The sequence below is a fragment of the Chelonus insularis genome, unplaced genomic scaffold (genome assembly GCF_013357705.1).
Source record: "Chelonus insularis isolate UGA/USDA-ARS -01 unplaced genomic scaffold, ASM1335770v1 contig_24_pilon, whole genome shotgun sequence".
Classification (NCBI taxonomy): Eukaryota; Metazoa; Arthropoda; class Insecta; order Hymenoptera; family Braconidae; genus Chelonus; species Chelonus insularis.
The window spans coordinates 117,166-135,807 of record NW_023276446.1 but is presented as its reverse complement, the minus strand read 5'-3'; the positions used below and the strand labels follow the sequence as shown (position 1 = coordinate 135,807).

The 18,642-nt window shown below is 33.3% G+C and overlaps 1 protein-coding gene across 1 annotated transcript; it reads right to left on the bottom strand.

The window, feature by feature from the left end:
• Positions 1-14,918: 14,918 nt before the first annotated feature.
• On the bottom strand, positions 14,919-15,848 carry LOC118064778 (uncharacterized). The gene has a single exon (XM_035079650.1). The coding sequence runs from the start codon at positions 15,846-15,848 to the stop codon at positions 14,919-14,921; it is 930 nt and encodes a 309-aa protein (XP_034935541.1).
• Positions 15,849-18,642: the final 2,794 nt, after the last annotated feature.

Sequence of the window (18,642 nt, the reverse complement as noted above, 5' to 3'; positions counted from 1 at the left end):
CTAATCTAACGAATAAAGTAGAAAAAAAAAATTGGTTATGACTGGGATCGAACCCTGCCCGGCAAAATAGAACTCTGACGCCCTAACCACATGGCCAGCATAATCTCGATATTGAGTTAATGTATATTTGTTTTTACACTACATGCTTGGATACGCCGACTTGGAATTGAGCTTCCTTATTAACATTTATACCTAATAAAAATGATAATAATGGATGAATATATGTATTTGAAGTTATTTGCAGGTATTATATTAATTAATGTTAAATGAGTATCATCATTTTCATTTATTCTAACTGCAATGGTCATCAAAGTATAAGGCATTGTGGAGTGATACACTATGTTTACATGACATACATATATTATTTCCGGAGAAAATCATCAGGAAGACAAAAACTACATTTATATAACTGTACTAAAAAAGGGTTTATGGCCCTGTTCGAATGTCTTCTCCCTCAGCGTTCATTAATTAAAAGAATTATAAAAAAAAACACTTAAATTCTTATAAAGAATCAATTTTGGCTTATTAAAATTATAATTACATTCAATTTTACTAAAAAAAAAAGAAAAAAAAATTGGCCGAGATCGGGATTGAACCCTGCTCCGCAAAATAGAAGCCTGGTGCTTTAACCACAAAGCCAGCATATTTCCAATCAAAATCCCATGTTTATTCATCTTAAACTACATGCTTTGATCCGTAGACTTGGAATTAAGCTCGCTTGTTGACATTTATACCTAATAGAAATAATAATAATGGATGAATATATGTATTTTAAGTTATTTTCAGGTATTACATTAATTAATGTTCAATGTGTATCATCATATTCATTTATATTACTGCAGAGAGAAGTCTTCTCTCTGATTACTGCAATGGTCATCAAAGTATAAGGCATTGTGGAGTGATACACTATGTTTACATGACATACATATATTACTCGTATACACACATATACAAATAACTCGCCAAAATGCAGGGCACCATCAGTCTGGATACGGATTGAGCATTTTTTCAATATGGATGACTAGGGTCATCTGCGAGCATAATGGTGTCACCTATCGGAATTATTTCAAACTAATTTCCGGAGAAAATCATCAGGAAGACAATATTTCTAATTATTTCTAAATTATTCAATTTTATACTATGAATTGATTTTTTTGACATTCAGACAGGTGGTAAGGACTGACGCAAACACGAATTATGGGCGAAAAACGTATAAAAATAGAATAATTAGTGATTTTTCATCTGAATGATGTGACCGCCATCTTGGAATTTAAGCGCGGCAAGTCAATTCATAATTTGTTCATTATTCTTTCTAATTTTTTTAATAAAAATATTCACTATATACAAAAAATTGTTGTTTACGTCAGTCCGGCATCAATTCCTCTGTAATTTGGTACCTAATTTTATAGAAATAATAGTAAATTGGCGAAGAAATTAGAAATATCCCGATCCCATGTATTTGGATAGCGGGAATCAGTCGCCTCTCTGACTTCAGCCCAGCCTTAAATGATTGAAAATAAAAAAAACCAATTTTAAAAGATTAAAAGAATAAAGCTTATTTTTAAAATGATCATTAGATAAAAAATCTGGGCATCATAGAATTTGATTAACAATCAGTAAGATTATACATTTAAACATTTAAATTTAAAAGATTGTAAAAATGCCTTTGACTGACATCTTATTGGGGACAGATGTCACGCTCCCGGGAAATCATAACAAAAACAGCCCCACGGACTGTACAAAACTGTGCGCCAAGTTTAAATGACGAGGACAATAATCTGTGTTCTTAAAATGTTATTATCGTAAATGTACATTATTTCAAAAATTACAAAAAAGCGTGAAATCATTAAAAGCCAAGTATTGTCTTTTGAATTTTACTCACATTTATTAAGTAAAATAGATTAATTTTATTTGAAATAGTTTTCAATTGTTTAGAAACTTCAAAAATCATTTTTGATACTTAGAAAAAAAAGGTACCTTAAAAAACATGTGAAAAAGTAAAAATACATTGTGTCAAGGCGCCTCGAGCGGATAAATATAGATATATAAAACTATATGAACTTTTGCGCACTAATTTTAGGCAAATAAATAGATAGAATAAGAAAATATGTATATATTATTGGAGATTTGATTTTAGAATGAAGAGGCCACAGTGAGAAAATTAGAGTAACGGAAGAACGTTGTCGAAATATAAAAAATCTCACTAATCAAAAATCTTTCAGTGTATTATTAATCCATACGAGACTCTAGTGAATTGAATAATGGAATTAAATAACATTTTGTTAATTATACACATATATCACAAGCCATCAACCATATCAAATTTTTAATCAGATTTTCATTGACTAGATAATAAATGAGTAACAAAGAAAAAAATTCCATTCGATTAATCACGAATTGTAATTCGTCATGGCCATTTGATCACAAAAATTGCACTGAAAGACATAAGTAATTTGCAATAATACTAGTCTAATGATTAAAGATAAAACTTCAAACAAGAACATTTATATTCTTCGTTATGCTGTCAGATGTATGATTAGATTCAAACACCGTCGTTGAAAATGCCCTAAGCAATACTCCATCTCTTTTTAAATTTCACAGACTGAATATACTGTCCAATCGATGTAAACCCTAAAACGATATACAAAAGAAGGAACGTTATTTTATTACTCTTGACTTACCATCATATATGCCAGGGTAAACATGATCCGTCTTTCGTACACAATCGTAAGATTATTCATTTTCATCATGATGGAGATTCCCAAGTTACGACTTGCGTGTTTATGAACGACATACCTACTTGGATACGCGAGTGTGCATAAGCATTGAGTAAAATATGTAAAGAGTACGAAAATACTCCGGTAGACTAAATGAAGCTGGCCCTGGGCTAGTGATTCAAGTTTTCTACCATGTTTATCCATCTAGTATATAGGTGTTCATGCATATATTATCTGTTTGCAGAATGTATTTAAGGTATGAGATGCATTAAACTTTGAATATAATGAATACTTGACTAAACCTATTTTGAAAATTTGGAAATCAAAATTATTTCGATAAATGAATTAGGGATTGTAAGTAATGGTTTTAAATGTATTTCAACTAAACAATTACGGTTGTTGAATAATTTTTATTTTCTCAAAGAAAGATAATGTCTTCGACCAAAGTATAGATTACAGATTTCATAAATGGTATAAATATCATAGTTCTATCAGCGAATACAGACACTTATAGAAGCTTACAGAGGGCATTTAGGCCGTACCCTGAGCACCTTAGTACGAACTCCGACCACAGGTGTCGCAGAGGTGAATTTAAGATAGCTGCCGATGTAACAGGCAGCAGTCGACCCGAGTGAATGAAGTGGAAGTATATTCCTTTGTTTCAACATATTACAAAAAAAATGGATGTTCTATTATTTTTCAGCTTTTTAGCACTTGAATATCAATTAAATAAAAAAAGTACTTTAATTAATGGGCAAGCCACCTTTTTATCATTATTGAAATATAAATTTATGAAATTATTTTCATGATGATCCCGTAGCTCAGCGGTAGCACGCTCGGTTATTACTTTTACCGTCTCAGGTTCGAGTCCAGCTAGATGTATTTTTTTTTTTGTTTTTTTAATCATAATTATCTATGAAAAAATTAAATGATTATTAATTGAAAGGTAATAAATTAATAATTTATCAATGTATAAACAATATTAATATGAAAGCAGATAGAAAAAAATATATTTTTTTAAATTTTCAATTTTAATAAATCTATTCAATATCGAAGTTAAAAAAAATAGATAATTAGAATTCTACATTTACATATTCTTTCTTAAACTATGAATATTTAAATTTATTTATCTCTAATTATATATTGACATTGTTATTATAATTCCTCTATTCTAAAAAATTTTTATCTATTTCTTATACATTTTAATTTATTGAATTGTCCGATTCCAAAACTTTAATTAATTAACAGGTCCCGTGAAAAAGTGATCTGCATTGGTCTCGAAGTAGAAAATTTCTTTATTTTAGAAATAATTGAAAAATCAGCATTCTTTAATCGAATGAATAAATTCTACACCAGTGCGGGCGCTCAACGCGTATTGCACTGTACGCAGTGCTTATACAGTCCTCCTGTGTACACAGTCCATACCTGTGTGACCGCAATAAAATTAATCTGCTATGGTGTAGAATCAATCCACTCGCCCTTAGGCTGCTAGTTTTTGAATTTTTAAATTTTTTATTTCCACACCAATGCAGATCCCTATTCCGCAGGACCTCAAAATTTTTAAGCACCAAATACTGACGCTCCACTGTTTTGGAGATTTAAATATCTCTGCTAGACATTTAAATGTCCTTACTAATCTATTACACTTCTACACGATGTCTTATTTCCCATACACATTATTTTAATAAATAATTAGTTTTTAAAGTTTCGATCAATTAATCAATCACATATAAGAACATAGAAATATAACAATTATATAACATTATTCATTCATTAGTGACCTAAATAATTACTCTATTTGTTAGTAAATATTTTTAAACTCCTATTTATAATTGCAAAAAAATAAAAGTTTCTCTAACCCATGTCTATTGACGTGTTCTATAATTCTTTCATACACACCAAAATTTTACAGATTTCATTCATAATTTAATTAACTTTACATTTCTTTTCGTTCTATTATTTCAACATTCTCATACATAAATTATCTATAAAAAGAAAAACCAAATGTAATAATGATTTTACAACAATAAAATATTGAAATTACAAACAACTGCATAAATATCTGTATAAATATTAAATTACCAACAACATTATCACGATGTCTTATACGAATTGCCCCAATTTCTGTTTTTGAGATCTTCTTTTTACAACATAGATTAGAATGAAACTACTCTGGAGAATCTTGAAACTTGTCGGTTTTAAAAGGACTCAATAGAAAAATAACCCAGTCAGGTGTTTTTCCCGGTGTCAAATTTTTTTATCATGTTCTCCACTGTGTCATTTCTTTTAAACCAATAGGAATCCTTAATTACTTTCAGACACCTCCTATTTTAAGAAGAGAAGATGCGTACTTTTTAATAATTCTCAGCTCAATTTAAATGTTCTATGGAGAAACTTTCAGTTGCTCTCCATTTTCGACTAGCGAACAATCTCTCAAAAAGCTGTAAGTTCACTGTTGCGTGTATGAAATTTATAATAAATTTCATTAAATAAATTTATTAGTCTTCTAACAATCCACAAGTGGTTACTAACAACCATGGTACGAAGTTCGACACAGTGCCTGTATAAAAATTGCCACAATTCCAAGAAAAGCAATCCGGACTTATCCTTTCATCGTTTTCCAACTGAGCGGAGAGACATGTAAGTATAAAAAGTTTTCTCACATGCATCAAAATAAGTGAAATCATTTTTTATTTTTTGTCAAGTTATTATTGTAAAGGGTTACTTATGAAGGAAATAGAGTAAAGTCATCTTAACCCTCATAAAAGTGTTTTTTCGTCATGCCTGCGCGGAAAGTTCACTTTTCCATTGGAGAGGGGTTGAACTTTCCACTCAGGTATGACGAAAAATTATATTCAGCCCTAAGGAGGACAATTAGACAAGCTTAAACCACGTGTTTACCCCCCTCGTCTTCGGCTCGGGTTGTAATTTTACACGTGGTTTGAGCTAGTCTACTTTTCCTCCCTCGGTGTGAAATATACTATTAAAGAAGAGACGTTATTTCTGAAGGTCCTCCAGATGGCTCTAATTGTGAAGATGATGGCGGAAATTTATTGTTAAGCGATAATAAATGTAAAATTAGCGAGATTGTTATGCATGAAAGTATGAGTAATGTGAATGTAGAGGGATTGGCTGAAGCATCGTATTTGTATGAGAGTACTGATGATAGTGTTTACGACATGAATGATAATACTTTTCATCAATCCAATGATTTACCATCAAGTATTGTAACAATTTGTAATAATTCCATTGAAGAATGCTCAATTCGATATGTAGCAGGATATCTTGCTCATCGATGTATCAAGAAATTTAATTGTATTAATTGTGTAATGTCCATAATCAAAGAAAATCAAAATATTGAAACATCGGGTGAGGCTTTGATTTTGTGGAGAGCATTCAATAGTACAGAGGAAAATCAATTAGGTACCTTGAAAGTCCCCACAGAAGAGTTTTACGTAATTATATCTAACGGATTTAAATTATTTGATAAGCACGTGAAGCCAGTTCTGCACAAAACGAAGCCTCGTTATCGTTTTTTGAGAATATTTGAATCATGGATTGAGCTGAGTTGTCCGGAATGGAATAAAAATAGTTGTAAAAGCATTTTCAATTTATGTATGAGATTTTTAGTAGAGTTTTAATTTTTTATAATTTAAAGTGGATGTCGACGGAAATTCGGGATAACTCAGTGAAAAGAAAATCAGGGTATGAGAAGCCCAACAGAAAATTGAAGAAATTGCGACATGAGTGACATAACGTGTTGTAAGAAATTCATTGTAATGATGCTACTGGAGGGATAATGTAGACGAATAAAAAATGTTCAGTCTGTAAAAAAATGTGATAATGTTGTTGGTAATTTAATATTTATACAGATATTTATGCAGTTGTTTGTAATTTCAATATTTTATTGTTGTAAAATCATTATTACATTTGGTTTTTCTTTTTATAGATAATTTATGTATGAGAATGTTGAAATAATAGAACGAAAAGAAATGTAAAGTTAATTAAATTATGAATGAAATCTGTAAAATTTTGGTGTGTATGAAAGAATTATAGAACACGTCAATAGACATGGGTTAGAGAAACTTTTATTTTTTTGCAATTATAAATAGGAGTTTAAAAATATTTACTAACAAATAGAGTAATTATTTAGGTCACTAATGAATGAATAATGTTATATAATTGTTATATTTCTATGTTCTTATATGTGATTGATTAATTGATCGAAACTTTAAAAACTAATTATTTATTAAAATAATGTGTATGGGAAATAAGACATCGTGTAGAAGTGTAATAGATTAGTAAGGACATTTAAATGTCTAGCAGAGATATTTAAATCTCCAAAACAGTGGAGCGTCAGTATTTGGTGCTTAAAAATTTTGAGGTCCTGCGGAATAGGGATCTGCATTGGTGTGGAAATAAAAAATTTAAAAATTCAAAAACTAGCAGCCTAAGGGCGAGTGGATTGATTCTACACCATAGCAGATTAATTTTATTGCGGTCACACAGGTATGGACTGTGTACACAGGAGGACTGTATAAGCACTGCGTACAGTGCAATACGCGTTGAGCGCCCGCACTGGTGTAGAATTTATTCATTCGATTAAAGAATGCTGATTTTTCAATTATTTCTAAAATAAAGAAATTTTCTACTTCGAGACCAATGCAGATCACTTTTTCACGGGACCTGTTAATTAATTAAAGTTTTGGAATCGGACAATTCAATAAATTAAAATGTATAAGAAATAGATAAAAATTTTTTAGAATAGAGGAATTATAATAACAATGTCAATATATAATTAGAGATAAATAAATTTAAATATTCATAGTTTAAGAAAGAATATGTAAATGTAGAATTCTAATTATCTATTTTTTTTAACTTCGATATTGAATAGATTTATTAAAATTGAAAATTTAAAAAAATATATTTTTTTCTATCTGCTTTCATATTAATATTGTTTATACATTGATAAATTATTAATTTATTACCTTTCAATTAATAATCATTTAATTTTTTCATAGATAATTATGATTAAAAAAACAAAAAAAAAAATACATCTAGCTGGACTCGAACCTGAGACGGTAAAAGTAATAACCGAGCGTGCTACCGCTGAGCTACGGGATCATCATGAAAATAATTTCATAAATTTATATTTCAATAATGATAAAAAGGTGGCTTGCCCATTAATTAAAGTACTTTTTTTATTTAATTGATATTCAAGTGCTAAAAAGCTGAAAAATAATAGAACATCCATTTTTTTTGTAATATGTTGAAACAAAGGAATATACTTCCACTTCATTCACTCGGGTCGACTGCTGCCTGTTACATCGGCAGCTATCTTAAATTCACCTCTGCGACACCTGTGGTCGGAGTTCGTACTAAGGTGCTCAGGGTACGGCCTAAATGCCCTCTGTAAGCTTCTATAAGTGTCTGTATTCGCTGGTTCTATTGCTGATCTTAAAGTAAGACTCTTGAGTTACGATATTCTTAGTGAAGGTCATACGTTCTTGATGTTGGCATTCTGTAGCCTTTGGGGTTTGTTAATAAAATTTTTAATAAATGTTTACAAGATGTAATATTCATTGAATATATAGATTTTGATAAATTTCAGTTTATCAAGGGATCATAATAAAGACAACGAACATTTGTTTAATTTTTCAAAAGTTAGAGTTTATGGACATAATAGATTAATGTGCATTCAATGTTTTCAGACATGTATGCATACCTTTCACACACTGTTCCATTGAGTATATTAATATTTTTATTAACATACAAGTTGTAATTGTTTTTTCATTCTCAATTACTTTTTTCAAATAATTTCGTGTTAGATAAAAATACAATCCCATTCATTACAGTGGTATTCCTTCATCAATTTATAAATAATAAAAAGTTTTTCCTAGAAAAAGAATTATTTTATTGGCTAAAAATTTTTGTCTAATAATTAAAAAAAAAAAGTTTATTTTAAATAATATCTCTTTTATGAATTTTCAATTGGAAATAAAATTTCTACAATTAGCAACGATACCAATCTATCCATCGAGTAGGTTTTTAATGTCTTTAACCCAAACACTGCAAAATCCGAGTATTTAAAAATTTAACATTTCAAGTGTTTACAATGTTAAACACCATAAATAAGCCATAGCAGTTTTATAGACGAAGTTTAATTATTAAACACTTGAAGAGTTTTATTACCAAACACTTAAATTTTCCTGGATCCACAGTGTTGAAGTTTTTAAAGAAGTTGGAGAAAATTTTCTAGTCAACTAAATATTCTAAAATTTCTATAAAACGTTTTATAACGGAATTTTGAATGTTCCCATCTATCACTTTTCTCGTATTATTTGTATTGGGTTACAGCAGGGATATGCATGCGCGGGTAACTTACGTGAATATTTACAAGGGGGAGGAGAGACCAGTAGCTCAGCAAGGGGTAATGTGCGCACCTTGGAGTTTACGGATGCTCACAGCATCTGTTGGTACAAGACGGACGTCCGAGGCATTATGTTACGACGAAACACCTATGCGATTCACTCTCTCACATGCCCTCCTCTTTCTACTCCCGTCGAGAACTGATGCTCGGTCATTGCTAACCGTTGTTGGTGGTCATCGAGTAAGTCTCATACCGCGTACCGGAAATTGTTTACTTTTGCACTCGAGGGTGTGTGTGAAAAAATGACAAGAGACTAGAGTATGACGGCTTTTTACAGATCATTTCACTGTAAATTTCGTCCAACTTTATGAACATTATTAAAGTTTATTCAGGTAGAAGTGCTAAAAGTCCGAAGTCAGCTACGACTAAGTCACTGTTGAAAAAAAACTCGTTAGTTACAGCATTCAATTTATTTTCTAAAAAAAAAAATATTGTTATTTTTGAATATCAATTATTTTTTATGAATTGTTTTTTTTTTTCTTAAATTCATGCTGTATCAACACCAATGCGATTGGATAAGAAAATACTTTCTGAGTTTTCTTCATCATTGCAAGTTTGTATTTTATTTTTTCTCGATTTTCTTGTAGAATAAAGAAGGTTTGCAAAAGCCTTAATAATAAACCCCGAAGGGAGATTGAATCGAGCGTAGATATTATCGAATCGTTTACCGCTCGCGAAACTTTGCTTCGCATCACCGGAGACGATCGTTATGACGTTTTTCTTTTCTCAACTTACTTTGTCGTTTCAATTCTTCTGCGGACGTAATCACTACTGAATTTTTTTCCTCGAAAAACACGTGTACAGGTGTTGAAAATAAATACATTTAAACTTGAAAAAAAAAACGAAACTCTATGAGTGATCTTGATGATAAATTGATTTATTTCCATATCAATTTTTAATTGGATACCATCAATAAATGTACGTTTTTTAATTTCCATAATTGTGCGTTAAAACTATATCAATTAAGAATGCAAGAAACTCAATTAAATACAATAGAGAGTAGACAAACAACCGTAGCATGGCTAGCTCACTTTTTATCCTAGAATTTAAAAAAGAAGTAAGTGTTCCGGTCATGGCAGACAGTTTTATGTCTTACAATAAGAAATTCCATGATGACATGAATCAATCGATTATAGAAATCAAGACATTTAGAAATAAAAGAAGTCATGAAAAAATGACATTCTTTTCTTGTAATCGTGGTTGGCTAAACTATTTACAGTAAACTTTTTTAGAGAAATAAGTATTAAAGTATCTATTTTTGTCAATTTCGTGAAAAGTTTGTATAATTTCCATAATTGATTTCTCCAAATAATTTTAGAATATCCGAAGAACTTATTCAATTACATTGAAAGAAAAAAACTTACTGTAAACGAGTGATATTTTTTTTTCAAATAATAAAATCAAAATTATGAATAATCACAAAAAAAAAATTTTTTTTCGGAATTAACATGGTAATATTTCTGATGATTACTTAAAATAATAAATAAACAATTTACTAAAAAAATACATTTTTATTGTGCCACATTTAATTAAATAGAATTATTTAATTGTTGGTTTATTCTGGTGTTTTATTGGATTAATTTTTTTTTCAAGATCCATGCTCTAAAAAAGTAAGAATTAATCTAATGTCACTAAAATTTAAACTGAGAAGAAAAGGTAGGATTATGGGTCACTTTTTGTTTTTACTCAATTACATTCTACTCTGTTGAATTATCACCAACTTTTTGGAGTTTCTGTTTCTTGCCAAGAAATTATTTTTTAATATATTTGTGGGTTAACTGATAGAAAACGTACTGAGCACTGTTTATATTAATTGAATAAGTATCTTAAAATAAAAATTTCGATTGTAGCCAGTAAAGAATAGTTGAAAAAATATACGACATTTCACGATCGATAAAGGAATGTCAATTATAGGTTGTCCAAGTAAGATTTTATACCCTGTTGACTGGCCACTACTATTTACGAGCCAATAAAACAAAGCGACAGTAAATGTGCTATGGGGTTGAAAGTTCAAAACCCCCATTCATTGATATTTATAAGGATATACTATTATTGATCATTGTCAGTATTATTACATAATGATATTTAATTTATTTCATAATTAGCACCTCAATATCTGTACATATTGTTTGCCAACTTGATTTTTTAACTATACTATAGCAACCTCACAATGGTACCAACTTTATAAAAAAAGTCGTATATTTAAGGCTGGGCTGTAGCAGAGAAGAGACACCAGTATAGAAGTTCAGTCCTTATGGGAGCTAAGAAATGTAGTTAGCATTTATAAAAATGACCGCAAGATGGCACGCCGACCCGGCATCTGTGGGGATGCCGTAAGGAAAAAGGGCGAACCACATAAGATTTATTTATTAATAAATTATAGCAAACAAAGATAATTTTTAGTTAGAAAACGTTACAATAGAAAGCGCGGTAAAAAGTCACTGAAACGCCATGTTACGTTACTGGCGGGATGAATATGTGATGGCCGGCTTGGAACTTGGCCGCCTGGCCGCAAGATGGGTTCCTTGAACCGGTCGGTGGAGCCGCCATGCGGCAAGTGGGCAAAGCCTCACGAGCTGCCGCAGTAGCCCCCCTTGAGTGACAGTTAATATTTTTAGCTGTCACGAATTGAACCCTTTTTTTAGCTGAATAGGTGCGTAGAGCTGTTGGACGCTGGATCACTGGAGAAGATGCCGGAGACACTGGAACAGATGCTGGAGTAGCTGCCGAAGACGTTGAAGGTGCCTGAGATGGAGTAGGCCCTGTTGGAGCGACTATGTCTGCGTTTTCAACAAAAGCTGGTTTCAATCTCTGTGTCGAAACTGTTGTAGGAACACCATTGATGTTTACTTCGAAAACGTAGTCTGAGATTCTGTTCAGTACCTCGTATGGACCATCGTAGGGTGGTTCAAGTGGTCGTTTGACTCTCTCGACTTTAACAAAAACATGAGTGCACGTATAAAGTGTTTTGTGTGCGAAAACTCGAGTCTTGATGTGATGTGCAGTAGGTACTGAGCGCACGTTTCTCATGATTTCCCTGAATTTTTCTACAAAAATTTGAGGTTCTGGACCTACTTCTTCGTCGATAAAATATTCTCCAGGAAGTCGAAGTGTTGTGCCATACAACATCTCAGCTGCAGTTGCTTTAATATCTTCTTTAACACTAGTACGTAGTCCTAAGAGAACAACTGGAAGAGTGCTAACCCAATCACTTGTAGCATGACACATTAAAGCAGATTTTAAAGATCGATGCCATCGTTCAATCATACCGTTTGAAGCAGGGTGATATGCAGTTGTTCGAGTGCGACTACATCCGATCAATTTTGTGAGAGCGTCAAAGAGTCTTGATTCGAATTGAGCGCCTCTATCACTCGTTATTGTTTCTGGTGCTCCAAAACGACTAACCCATCCAGAAAAGAAAGCATTTACTACGGTATCTGCTGTGACGTCTTTTAAAGGAATAGCTTCTGGCCAACGTGTAAATCTATCAATCATGGTAAGGCAGTATGAATAACCTTGACATAGTGGCATAGTGACTATATCGATGTGGACGTGTCTGAAACGTTCACTAGGAACTTCAATATGTTGTGGAATGTTTTTAACATGACGATGAATTTTGCTTCTTTGACACGGCATGCAGGTACGAGCCCATTCGATGATGTCACGGTTCATATAAGGCCAAACAAAATGCTGACTGATAAGCTTTTTTGTCGTTTTTCCACTTGGATGAGATAGGTTATGTGTGTTGTTAAAAATTTGTCTTCGTAGAACAGCTGGTATATATGGACGTATTTTGTCACCTGAAATATCACAATAAATCACTTTTCCAGATTTGTCAACTTGAAGTTGTCGTAGTTTCAGTGAAGTTGTTTTTGAATCTAATAGATGTTTGAGTTCGTCGTCTCCTTCTTGCTCAGATACGATATCTTCTGTAGAAACTATTGTCGGCATATCGATAGAATTGATTCTCGATAACGCGTCAGCAACTACATTCTCTTTACCTGGAACGTGAACGATCTTTGTTGTAAACTGACTAATATACTGTAGTTGTCGTTGTTGCCTAGGTGAAGCTTTGTCAGAATCTTGATTGAAAGCGAACGTTAGTGGTTTATGGTCAGTAACCACTGTAAAATCATGACCTTCGATCAGATGTTTGAAGAATTTGATACCTTTAAAGACTGCAAGAAGCTCACGATCATATGTGCTATAGTTGCGTTCAGTCTTTGTAAGTTTGCTTGTGTAAAACCCTAGAGGTTGTCTTACTCCATTGATAATTTGATCTAGAGCTGCGCCTACTGATTTGTCAGATGCGTCACAACGAAGTGTTAAACTTGCGTTATCAACTGGGTAAGCTAGCTGCACTGCATTTGCTAGGAGTTTTTTACATTCTTCAAAAGCATTTTCTGCCTCAGCATTCCATGAAACAGGTCGTTTGTCATTTTTCTTAGCACCAACTGTAAGGTCAATTAAAGGTGCGTGGACTTCTGAAGCTTTAGGCATGTTTAGACGATAAAAATTCCAGGAACCTAAAAATCTTCGAAGACTAGCGATGGTCTCAGGCTTGGGATACTTCAGGATTGCTTCGATTCGATTAGCAGGAGGTTTTATTCCATCCTTTGAGATAGCATAACCTAGATAAATAACTTCAGGCTGTGCAAAAACACACTTGTGGAGGTTAATCGATAGACCATGCTGCTGTAATTTGTCGAGAATTATTCGAATGTGTTTTAAATGTTCTTCTCGTGACTTTGAAGCGATGAGAATGTCATCAATATAGATATGACAAAAATCTAATCCACGAAGAATTGTATCCATAAGGCGTTGGAAAGTTTGAGCAGCGTTACGCAATCCAAATGTCATCACCTTGAACTCAAAAAGACCAAATGGTGTAATGACAGCGGTTTTAGGTCGATCTTCTGGTGCGACAGGTATTTGATAATACGCCCTATCCAGATCCAGAGTAGTAAAAATTTCACAATCTTGAAGTTGATGTGTAAAACCGCGTAGATGAGGTATTGGATAACGATCAGGAACAGTGATTTGATTTAGTCGTCGATAATCACCGCAGGCGCGCCAAGAACCAGTCTTCTTTTCAACAAGATGTAATGGACTTGACCAATCACCGTTTGATGGATAACACCAGCCTTGCTGCATCATGTATTCATACTCAGCTTTAGCTGCTTTGAGTTTTTCGCCAGCTAGACGACGAGCACGTTCATTAACTGGAGGACCACGAGTCGTAATGTAATGTTGAACTCCATGAAGTGGTGGTTTACAACCAGCTGGTTTTGTGACGTCAGGATAATCTTTTAAAACTTCGTAGAACGGATGCTCCTTGATGACAGAACAGATTGTTGGTTGTGTTGAACTACTAATTTTTGCAGGTAGAAAAAGTTTTGTCTGCGCGTCAATTAGTCGTTGATTTTTAAGATCAACCAGAAGGCCGTGATGTTTTATAAAGTCAGCACCTAGTATAGGGTGAGTAACATCAGCGATTGTAAATGGCCATAAGTAAGATCGTCGTAATCCAAGATCTAGTGTCATTGTTTTAGTACCAAAGGTGTTAATGGTAGAACCATTGGCTGCGAAGAGTTTGATTTTAGGTACTGGTGCAAAAATCTTACTTTTAATAATTACTTTACTCTTTGGCATGACTGAAATGTCAGAACCTGTATCGACTAGAAATCTAAGACCAGATTGTTTTTCTTGCACTTGTAGACGGGATGTTCGATTACCTTCAGAGATACCCGCTACCATCCCCGAAGGCTCTGTTAGTTTAAAGGCTGAGAATTACTCTTGAAGTTGCAGGGTTGACGGCATTTACGTGCCTTTTCTCCGAATCTACTGTGATAAAAACAAAATCCATCATTGTTGTTGTTACTTTGTTGTGAATTTCGTGATCTACTTCGGGATCTGGCTCGATCACGTCTTACGTAGCGGTTTAACTCATCAAAATTCTTGGTTAAAATTGCAATTTGTGTTGACAGATCTTCAGTATTCATTGGAGATGTTTTTGACTTTGAGGATGTTGATGCACATGCATTTCCGTTGTTATCTATCGCCAAGATGCTAGGTCGAGAAACTTCCATGATTTTATCAGCTTGGAGAGCGAGTTTTGATAGATCAACGACCTCACTGATAGCTAAGATGCCTCGTACATGCTCAGGAAGTTGTTCCAGGAAGAGTGTTCGAAGGATGTTATCACCAACTTCAGTTCCAGCTAGATTTCTCATCCGTTGCAGCATGTTTGATGGTTTGTCATCAGCAAATTCAGCTCCTCGCAAAATACGACGTAATTTAGACTCATTAGTTTCGTCGAACTGACTAATAAGACGTTCTTTTATGACTTCGTATTTACCTTGATCTGGAAGTCGTTCCATGATGTCGGAGATAAATGGTAGAGTCTCAGGATCGAGGTTGGTGATGACGTATTGGTATTTAGTCATATCCGAGGTGATACGTGCAAGACCAAACGCGGCTTCAACTTGTCCGAACCATAGCTTTGGACTTGATTTCCAAAATGGCGCAATTTTTGGTTTTCGAGTTTGAAAAATTTCAAGAGCTTGTTCTTGATTAAAAACAATGTTTCCTGCTTGCTCAGTCATGTTTGCTTCTCGGTTAGGTAAGACTGGAGAATTTGGGCTGTCCACTTGTACGTTTTGACGTTGTTGCTGTCGCACCGGTGAATGATCTATCACCATGTCAATCGAATAATCAGAATGTTCGGGTCACCAGTTATGTGGGGATGCCGTAAGGAAAAAGGGCGAACTACATAAGATTTATTTATAAACAAATAGTTATTTATTAATAATTATAGCAAACAAAGATAATTTTTAGTTAGAAAACGTTACAATAGAAAGCGCGGTAAAAAGTCACTGAAACGCCATGTTACGTTACTGGCGGGATGAATATGTGATGGCCGGCTTGGAACTTGGCCGCCTGGCCGCAAGATGGGTTCCTTGAACCGGTCGGTGGAGCCGCCATGCGGCAAGTGGGCAAAGCCTCACGAGCTGCCGCACATCTGTGGTCTTCTAGTAGGGTAGATAACACACAATGAATGGTCAAGTGATTAATACACACTAACTGTTTATTACAGTCTGCAAAATACGAATTATATATCAAAAGCAAAATAGGTTAGTCTTTCTCGTGCCACAGCTATGGCGGATCACGAAGGTGGCTTCTTAACCGTCTGATCACCTCGTCCAGCCGTTTGATTGGCCAGCTCGACTTCTGCTTGGAGTTTACTTCGTTGGCCCAAGGTCCGTAGATAGAGGGGATGGTGACCAAGTAAGGTCTTCGCACTCGTATCCCACATAAAATCCCCAAAATGGCCGACTTGAAAAGCAGCGGTAGAATGTGAGGTTATAAAATTGTTTATTATGAGAAAGAGTACTGTTAATTTAGAGTCATTGAACAATTTAAATCCTTTATTCAAAGAAAAAAATATATTTAAAAACAAAATTCATTTTGTGAATGTTAACAAATATGTTTAATATAAAATAGACATTATTTAAAAAGTAATACAACATTTAGGTCTATATAATATATAAAGTGTAACTCACAAAATGAAACAATATAATCGTAGATATTTTTGATCAACAAAAGTAACATTAAAAATAATTTTTTATTAATAAAAACAATATATTTAATTATCAGCATAAATAATATTGCTCACTTATCATTGCTACTTATAAACTAAATGATGGATTGCCTTTGAGCACTTTTTGATCCAAAACTTTTAAATCTTGATTCCTTTTGTCTTTTTGATTGTTCCTTAACAAATATAATTTGTCGGATATAAATATATCGATTTATGACATTTTCCACGAAATAGCAAGATCCACCTGTTTCAATTGCACTACATCTTGTGATGCCATATTTTTCGAAAGGAACCCAAACTTTAATCATTTCCACTAAATGATGATGAAGTTAAGGATGTTTTACACATCTATCTAGGTGTTCTTGTAGATGTGCTTCCACGAGGGTTATATACTTCAAAAAAATATTTGAAGGATTCTCTAAGAACCCAATTGATAAAGCCTTCGTAAAAATCGAGTAACGATCGGTTTTGTTGGCAGTTAAAGCTGCGGCACAAGTACTGCAGACATATTTCTTACGGAAGACGTATGATATGGCACTGCCAAGCACATTATTTATAATATTGCATAGAAGAATATTACTAATTGGCTCGAGATCGTCATAGTTTTGCTCATCGCCATATATTAATGATGTCATGCACTTTTCTACTGGGATAGTAATGATAGGCTGCATTGATTTTTTCGCAGCTTTCAATGATCTAAAGAAATCGATGTAGTGATCATCATCATCATCCGTACAATTTTTTTTTGAGATGGTTGTATCGGTGAATTGCGATACACTTATCAAACGCAGGCATCTTTTTGTTTGAATAGCAGTAGGATGTGCACTGTATCTTCTGAGTATTGAAAATAAATTTTCAAGAGCATCCTGATTTACTCTTGTGGTAAGAAAAAATTCATAGCCTTCTTTGAAAAGCATATGAATCAAGTTCATACTATTTATACAGCTTGTTTTTATGCCAGTTTGAACGGACTTTCATCCTCTTCCGATTATTAAATTCTCGATGATTGATAGAAAGTTGTCAATATTTTTCATTGATTTCCTGAAGTTTGCCTTTCCAATTGCCTCGCTTGGATGCCTACCATTCATCGTATTAAACCAGGTATTCACCTCTCTTAGAAACCAAACGGTTGTTGATGCTTCTTTCTCCATTATGCCTAAAGTGATTAAAGTTTCCAATGCTGCTGCCGTTTTTAAGCAAAAGATATGAGCTGCTGCTGCAACATTCATCTTGTTGAACCCTGTTTGGTTTATAATGTCGCTCGTGATGTGTGGAGCAAGCTTTAAATCTTTACATCGTGATTGCACATCATACAATTGCTTTAAATAGCGAAAACGGATTTCATTGCATGGCAAATGATTAGCTTCAACAATACATCGAGCTAACGTAAAATATTCATTGTTGATAAATGCCATTCTCAAATTCTTCAATAAATGAGGACAATCCGGAAATATGTATAAATTATAATTCCTTCGCACTGGATGAGTAACGTATGGTGTATCGTTGTCCCTGTTGACTCGTATTCCGAGTCTTCTCCAAATGGCTTGATTCTTTGGTCCCATGTCAGAAACTAAACCATGAATCCTGTATCCTACAGCTTCTATCTTATTTATCAATTCCTTTATCAAGTCAGTCATGACATCATCATCAGCTGATTTAGTTGTTAAATGCCAGCCAATAATTTGTTTCCAATTGCTGGTCAAACCTCTTAGCATCACGACTACGACACATGTGCTCATAACTTGCTTTTCCTTACAAGTCTCAAATCCAATGAATGATCCTAAAGAGAACGTAGGAGAAAATTATAAATTAACATAATTTTTTTAAGACAGGATTTATTGCAAGAATAGTATCATATATACAAAATCAAATGAATTATTTCCAATTCATAAAGT

Coding starts and splice junctions, on each gene's coding strand:
- LOC118064778 (XM_035079650.1), bottom strand. CDS start 15,848: ATGGTGATAGATCATTCACCGGTGCGACAGCAACAACGTCAAAACGTA.